The sequence below is a fragment of the Phoenix dactylifera genome, chromosome 2 (genome assembly GCF_009389715.1).
Source record: "Phoenix dactylifera cultivar Barhee BC4 chromosome 2, palm_55x_up_171113_PBpolish2nd_filt_p, whole genome shotgun sequence".
Lineage (NCBI taxonomy): Eukaryota > Viridiplantae > Streptophyta > Magnoliopsida > Arecales > Arecaceae > Phoenix > Phoenix dactylifera.
In genome coordinates, this window is record NC_052393.1 from 5,809,193 (window position 1) to 5,817,966 (window position 8,774).

The 8,774-nt window shown below is 37.4% G+C and overlaps 1 protein-coding gene and 1 non-coding gene across 2 annotated transcripts; one reads left to right on the plus strand and one right to left on the minus strand.

Annotated features, from left to right (window-relative positions):
- Positions 1-1,121: 1,121 nt before the first annotated feature.
- On the plus strand, positions 1,122-1,239 carry LOC113463208. The gene has a single exon (XR_003387071.1). It is a non-coding gene; the product is annotated as a U5 spliceosomal RNA (small nuclear RNA).
- A 1,120-nt stretch (positions 1,240-2,359) lies between these two features.
- Positions 2,360-8,557, minus strand: LOC103714581 (binding partner of ACD11 1). The gene is made up of 5 exons (XM_008801873.4): positions 8,470-8,557; positions 4,185-4,288; positions 4,014-4,089; positions 3,251-3,334; positions 2,360-3,150 (listed from the first exon to the last, which is right to left on the minus strand). Exons 1-5 carry the CDS (start codon positions 8,479-8,481, stop codon positions 2,587-2,589), a joined length of 840 nt encoding a protein of 279 aa, XP_008800095.1. The 5' UTR covers positions 8,482-8,557; the 3' UTR covers positions 2,360-2,586.
- Between the last annotated feature and the right edge of the window lie 217 nt (positions 8,558-8,774).

The following is an 8,774-nucleotide window of genomic DNA, read 5'->3' on the forward strand; positions in this document are numbered from 1 at the left end:
TGGGAATTTCAATCGTAATGTAATAAATAATAACATTTGGGGATAAGGTGGGAATACTGTAATTTATAATTTGGAGGAACGTATTTGGTTTTATGAAGGTATTTATCAAATTTTCTGCATGCTCAATATCTAAATATTTTCTCCTTCACCGTCTACTTATTGAGTTCATCTTTCACCAGCTAGACATGAGGCTCTTCACACCCTATACAATATCTAACATCAATTTTTTTATTATTTTTAAACTGTCCCAAAAGCTAATATTGGTAACTATATCCCATAAATTTTGTACCACCATCCTTGCTCATTCTAGTACTTATTATGCATTTCATAATTAGCTTTTTCTCATGATCAGATTATATTTAAAGCTCTTCAAGCAACATATATAGTTGGGACTCGATAAAAATTTGCTAAAAAAGTATCATCTTACAAAACATTACTATAAGAGCTTAACAAATTGCAAACATGAGCACAAGAACTTCCTCTGTTTTTTTTTTTAAAAAGCAGATTTGGCAATCAAATTCCTGTTTCATATAACCTTCAAATATATCGAGTGCCAATATTAATTTAATTAACTTCATGAACATCTAGTTAATTACGCTAGGAACCAAATCTTCATGCAATGTGTCTAATGCTAATTTTACATACCAAAGTTAGTTACGAAGATAAAAAAGAAAAACACCTTTTCATCATTGCAATATTTTTGGACCCGTCGATGAGACAGGTGCAAAGTCCACATATTTCGGTAGTTTAACATATGACTCATCGCTTAGTTTTTTTTTTTTTTTTCTTGATTCTAGTGGCTATATATATATATTTGGTGTCAGAGCCCGGTGTACCAAAAAAATAAAAAAAATAAAAAAACAGGTGCAAACTCCGTTGCCCTGCCGTCTTAACGATAGGCGTCCCATCGGATTTATAAATATGGCTAAGATTCCTTCATCACGAGTCCTCTTACCTCGTTCCCGGGGCATCACATCTATTCGTCAGAACGGAGCACGGCGTGGTCTCGCCTTTTCCCAATCTAGTAGAAGTTCGCCTTTAGTCCCACATCGGAAATAAAGCAAGAGTTAAAAGTGCCGATGGGTATATGAAAGGCTGATCGCCTGCAGGTACAACCACGCAGCTGCGAGGTGGGCGCAGAGCGAACTATTCTTTCGCCTTTTACTAAAGAATACCGTGTGCCCGCCTCATAAAGCAGCATACGCCAATTTTTGGAGGGCTCCTCCCTTAGTGGGAAGTGGGCCCTAATAGTTCTTAAATAAAATATTGCAAGGGTTTTTTAGTAGATGTGTCGAGTCTGGAGTCAAAAATAATTTTCAATTAGTTCATCTGATATATATGTATGCACAAAAGATTTGTATAATTTATATTTAGTTATTTTTATATTTTAAAATATTAATAATTTTTAATTTTTTAACTTAAAGTAAACATACTATCAAATGAACAGTTTGTGCGTCGAGCCTAATAAGTAATTAAATCTAATAAAAACATCATACCCTTATATGTTATCTTAAAATTTCTATTTAACTTGATTAATGTGGCACCATAAACTTGACCTGATTGATCCAAGTAATAAATGACCCAACCTGGCTTAATCCTGATTTAGTTTAAGATGCGATGAGATCAGAGAAATCTAAAACGGCTCTCAGATTGAGTTGTGTTACAATTGGTAGATTAAAACAATTGTTTCAAATCTGCAGTCTCCAAAGGATTTTTTTTTTTTTTTTTTTTTGACTCCCACTGGTAATTGAAGTCCCCATGAAACCAATTTTTTGTTGCAGCGTAAGGAGCAACGACACAAAATGCAAAATTACTCGATATGATGGGAAGAAAACTTCCACCTCCTATCAGAAAAAGCTGTACTATAGTAAGAATGTAGAACATAAGGTGCAAGATTTCATTACACAGCAACACAACAGATAGGATTAGACGATCACCAGGCTTGCCACCAGATCTGATAGATTATTAAAGCATGTTATTGAAGATACAACTGAATCCATAATTAGACTGTAGAGGGAACATGAGGCCACTTCACATAATTACACTGTAAATCACTAAGCAGTTACCAAGCAACGAGTTCCATAAAATGATATGATGCACAAAATTTAGTTAAACTAATGCATAATTGCCATGGGGCAGAAAAGGCAAGCCTCAGACTCACAAATGGAGTTGAACCAAGTAACATTGCAAAGGCATAATGATAGTAGGGTCGTGAGGGTCTCCCCTCATCCGGCTCTCTGCAGGGGAATCTCTTACAAATCCGAAATGCCTACTAATGCTGGGGGGCTTCAGCCTGTTGAGTAAGAACTTAAAGAACTTCATCACTACCTTGATAGCAAGAACCAAAATGCAAGTCGTCAAGGTAGAAAGGTCAGGGTTTAAAATGATGCATCAGGGAGGAAATACAGAGAGACATATTTGTACCTATGAGCTACCTATTCTTTGCACACGTCTTCGACCTGATGATAATAACAAAGAGCTACACAAGTTATTAAACAACATCAACCAATTCACAGAAGACTGATTCTATGTTCACCACTAGAAACTGAATACACAAAACCATGTCCTTTTCTGTTATACAAAAACTCATAGGATCAATCCTTGAGCAGGTGCAGGCTTGTTAGAATGCTCACCCGTCGCAGCTGGCGGAGTCTCAGAGAGATGAACCTTTGCAAAGTCATTCTCCAAGCTCTCATGTTCTTGCTCAGCAGCAACTTTCTCTTTTGTCTTTGATCCAACATCACTTGCTGCCCTGGCCACCCTGTTGAAAGCACCGGTCACCCATGATGCCCCAGTGAAAACAAACCTGTTCTTCATAATGGCTGACCCAGCACTGCTGACCTTCAGCTCGGCAGCTGCAAAGGCTGACTTTGTCTTCTCAGAAACCTGAAACTTCTTATCCATTTCCCTGACCTTTTCATTGACAGCAGAAGTGCCCATGCTGATTTGCTCGCTCAGCCCAATCTTCTTGTCCAGGGATGAGACTTTGGCACCTGCTGTGGATGTGAACTGGTGCTTCTCATCAAAAGCCTTTGCTTTGTTGAGAGCATCTTGGCCTAGGATAAAGCCCTTAGCAAGCATGGCGCTGATGACGTCTTCAGCTTTTTGAACAGCAGATTCAGCAACCCCGACAGCCTTAGCATCTTTTGACTGCGAAAGTTGAAGAGTTATGGTTAAGTACATTATGGAATGCGCAAGCAGCTAAATACGGGCAGATGAAAACATCAGAAGCATATAACATGCAGTCTACCGCGGGTGGGGATGAAGCAGCGGCAGGCAGTTGGTAGTCTGGGGCTGGCGTAATGATGACCGACATATCAACTATTGTTGCACCCTATGCCACCACAAAGAAGTGAGAACAGAACTTAGAAGAGAAAAATTAAGAAGAGAACTGTGTCATAACAAATTGAAGCAGACACCTACACCTTCCTGTATAAACAACAAAAAAATCTGCCAAGTTGCAATTTGATAGTTAGAAGGATACTAGCAAGACCAGTGGTACCAATCAAGATAATGATCCACTCTGTATTTTCTGATTCATCTAAAGAAAAAGATTTAAACAATGTGCCCGTCATTTTTTTGGGACAAAATAATACCACCCCAACAGAAAAGTAACATGCATACCAGACACTTGTTATCATATACATGAAGTCAAGGTTGAGATCAAATCAGCTGCCACACACAGACATACATATACTAATATACTCTTAAGAGAAGAAAAAAACTATGCATACGTCTATGCAAACAGATATCTCAGTATAGGTAACACATGAAAGATTCGTTTTCTTTCGTCCAAGAAAATGGTTACAAACAGGCTAATGATAAGGGATTCATTGCACCTGACAAAGGCCATGAGAAGTGAATAGGAGACAATAACTGAGTGTTACATATACCTATGTGCATACAGCTAATGCATCACAGAATTCATTTTCGTTTCTCCACCAAGAAAACAGCTACAGACAGGCAAATCATAAGGAATTCATCACATCAAACATGAAACCATGAGAACGCACCGAAAGAAGAAGGGCAGTCTCTGCTCCCTGTGGTTCTTTAAAGGTGACATAAGCAACCTGTGTCCGCTCATCACCACTGTAAAAGGATGGCAACACTAACGTGTACATATCGGAGAAAAATCAAAAGAAAACAGTGAAAATAAAACTACGATAGCAAGTGCAAACACAGACCTTCGCATTTCAACATATTCAATGTTACCAGAAAAGGAAAAGAATTCTTCTATATCTTGCTCAGATGCACCTAGGGAAACATTGCTGACCTTTACTGTCCTTGCCTGCAAAAATGTTAAAAAACATGAACTGGGATCAGAAAATTTTCTTCATAATGGTTATAGATGTATAACAACAGAACTTTGTAGCAGCAAAGCCGCAAGTCTAATTTTATATTTCTTAAACAATGATTGAATAAATATATAATCCTGGGACAAATAAATCTTACATATGCAGGAGACAACATTCATTCATGACTATTCGAACAAGGATCTCATATAATATGGAGCAATAAAGACATATCTTCCAACATTCAGCTACCACACCATTTATTTATACAATATGCTGTTTTGTTGTAAGATTTTTCTAGAAAGCATACAAAACCTAAAATGGATGAATTTTTTTTAGAAAATCTTCTCATTACTTTCTATACAGCCGGTTTGGTAAAAATTGGCAAGTCATAGAACCTGAAAAATAAGCTATATGAAAACAGGTCGCCCCCTGTTTCCGTAAACCCATTTTACAGGAAACCAGAAATCATGATCATCTGTTTTAAGGGCCCAAAGACAACCAGGAGCCCTAAAAGGAAGACTAATACATATGGTGGTTGGAAATCCTTAGACACTCTCAACAGCATAGTGGTTTACTCTGATGCAAAGCCAGATTCTGATAAAGTCATGTCTGAGTAAACAAAAAATTGCCTGCAGAGTTTTGTATTCACCACATTGTAGAGACACACGACAACTTTTATAAGATGACTATCAGACTTCCTACAGAGAAGATACCATGATATTAATATAGCTACTTCAGACAACTGGATGACAGAGAACTCCACAACAAACACTTTCAGGGGAAAACAAGAGTAGTGACATGACTCATTAATATGGCCTGCGCACAACCAAGCTAGACTCTGTATCAGAGAAGATGTGTTTGGACTTTGACACACTAAAGCACTTAATTGAAGAAACAGGAACACCAACACAACCTCATATTTTGACGATAAGCTAGGTTATGATTTAATGGCAGCAAAACACCAGATTGAAATTAAACCTTCCAAACAATTAGTAATTTTCATCAGGTACCAGTCGACCCAACCAATTTTGCTCTCTACTGTCTTACACCTCTTTCTACCTGTTTCTCACACTTTCTTTCATCATTAGAATTTAGAAGTACAGAAACAAATGGTTCAATAACTAAAAGCGGTAAAACCCAAATATAGTTCATAACAGTCCAAGGAATCTATCTGTTGGAACAGTCTGACACTCTGACTAGAGATAGAATGGATCATTTTCTACTGCATGACAACCTTGAAGGTGGCAGGGTTGTCAACCAAGTATCACCAGAAATGGGGGAAAATCCACAAATTAAACATTACATCATCATCCTATGATACGATAATGCCAAGGGAGATTGTTATCCTAGTTTTTCTTACTCTAATGAATATTTGCTCTAGGATTTGTAGATCATGATCAACAATGTGAATTCCAACTTATATATAACCTGTCTCAGTTCCTTTTTCCAGCGATTTCAACTTCCAAACATATAACATGATGGTTATTTCACTGTAATTTCTCCTCAAATAATCCTATAAAACTAAGAAACTAAGGTAGAGTGCAGTTTCTGAAGACGTTCGACTCTTCAGCCATTGCGATCTCCAAGTTTAGAAAGTGACTAGCTGCAATTATGAGTTTCACTATAAATGAACTTTGGGGTCTTTATGATGGAAAGTATGTCACGTTTAGGTAAATAGGGTTTGCACCAAAGCTTTATACACATGCATGCATATATGTGGAAGTATGTATGAGCCTGAGTGGTTATGCATGCAATCCTGCATATATAGAAGGAGATAAACCTTTGGTGCATGGAAATACTTTAAGAACAGGAAATAACCATGGTCTCAGGGAATATGTGTCCGGTGTCCCCCAGTAAAAGAACAGGTCCTTGGGATAAATGTTTCAAAGACCATGTTCCATACTGTATAGTCTTTCTCAGCAATAAAGAGAACAAAGACAACAATATATTAGGGTGATTTGCTCATGTGAAACAAGGGCTTTCTTATCTATTTGTGTATGACCTTCTGCTCTTTCCAGATTAAACAAATCATGTTTTCTTAACTTATTATATAGTAGTCTTACCCACAACATGGTATTAATTCATCAGGAAAGAAATGATATCCTCTAATCATGCATTAGAGCCAGTATCCATGTTGATGTTAGGTATATCATAGGCAAACACTTGTACTTTTAATGTCTATTAGCATATCAAGCAAGTATAAGGCCATGTCAGAACATGTGGTCTAGTAAAAGATTTCATTCTAAGATAGATGTCATGAGTCAAAACACAATACTATTAGCCTAGTTGGTGGGCACCCAACCCTTCATAGGAGAGATCCCGGGTTCAATTCGGTGGCAAAAAACCAACTCATTGCTTTAAAGAGAGATAGAGAGAGCGAGAAAAACACATGAATCTAGGTAGTAACCCAAATAACAATTTTCTTTCACCAATCCTTAAAAGCCTATTATCTCAATGAAAAATGAAATCTATGGGACCCTGAGACCCCTAAAAATCTAATTAGATCACTCACTTTAGATGCACTGATGCAATATGCTAGATCTATCAACATCATTGATGAAATTAACTGTAAGGATATTTTTGGTCCAAAATGACATGGATGAGATGTATGATGTGTGAATGCAAAACTTTAGACTGTTCTTTTAGATCTTCCTAAATTGAGGGGCTTACTATACGCTTTCAACTCCATATACCAAGCCAAAACGAATAAGCACAAAAACTCAATGCCACAAAACCTATTATCAGTCAAATTCATTGGACTAGGGGTTTGTTAGGTCTAAGTGAAATCTTAAAGTATAACCAAGTCTACCTTCCTGTTATGATGCATTGGTTAAGCAAGCCACAAAGAAGTGATCTACCAGTATGCACATTACCAAGCAGATAAAATATACATGATGCAACGACATTGAAGATGCCTAAGCGTGCTGGACAATGAATATTCATGGATGGTCACTCAACACAATTTTTTTGTTATAAATGCACCAAATGAGAATCAGTCCAAATTTGATGCGCTAGATAATTAAGGAGTAGATTGTCCCTTAAGTTTCTATAAACATGGCTAACCAAAAGTAAGTCTTCTGGTCTCCATATTGAGAAAATTTTGAAGAGTTAACAAGGCAAGCCCATTCCTGAGTTCACAAATTCAGACATGTGTGGAAAAACTTATAAGTTATAAGACTACACTAATAAATGTGACTTTAACAAATCTAGTACCCAAAAAATATGTTCCTAGAAGAAAAAGAAATAAATAAATAAACAATTACGTGCAGGAAGCATGGTTCATCATACCAATGTGTATTGCCCCATATCGGGCATACAACTCCATATAGGGCATACAGTCGTACCAGGCATATCGTATTATACCGGTACTGAACTAAAACTCAATATAGGGGACGTACTAAGTCTCAATATGCTAGCCGATCCTGTGGCAACATACCGACACTGTACCAGCATGGTACTAGTATGAAATATGGTACCCAAGATAGCAAATCTGGCCACAAAATTTCATAGAAAAAATAAATTTGATGAATTTACATGATAGAAGAACCAATAATTATGTAACATTTTGTGGGTAGAAAAGGGTAAAATAAAAAAGCACTTAGAGTGCTTAAATATGACTGTATCTAAACCAAGTCATGGCATGCTTGAACTTTTAGATGAGCGAACTAGTGCAAATGGCCACACCTATACCTATACTCTGCTGACTGAAACTGTAAGTGCTTTCAAACACAATCCATTAAAAGCGTAATGTTTGAATCCATGTCTTAAAACATAATAAACCACTCAGTTATAACAAAAAGGCACACTACAAAATATATCACAGAGATCACGCGCTTCAATGACTACAAGAATTCCAGATTCTTGTCTCTTGAACACCTAATACCCTTAAACCCTCAATAAATCCGAGCCAACCCCGAGAATTTCAGAACCACACGATTCAAATAAATCCAACAACCATTTTTACTTCATAAGTTTTGTCAAACAGATTTCCTACACCGAATAATCACAACAGAAACAGACCATTCATTAAAAAAAAAAAAGAAGAAGAAAGAAATAGAAACAAATCAAGCAATGCCACTAAGTAAGAAGACAAAACAACAGAATCCAAAACACTACAAGTATCCTTTCCAAGCCAAAAGAGACCCGAAATCAAGGCAAGAGAACCGGTGCTCACCGACATGGCCATCTCACTCACTCGGAAACCCCAAACCGCTCAGCAACAAAGGAAAAGAAAAACACTGGGAGTTGGTAGAAGGTCTATGAGTCGTGGATATGGATGAATCGAGGGGATATTTATAGGTCGGTTCTATCGGGGGGCGTGAGGACACGTGGCAGCGTCCCGCCGGAGATCCGTTTGAACCGCTTTCTTGCTGCCGTCAGATACCGCCACCTTTTTTTTTTTTTTTTTTTTTTAACATTTCCCGATATACTTGTCTCATTCCTCCTGGTGTTAAGGTTTGGTTTGCGAGTTGGGATCCA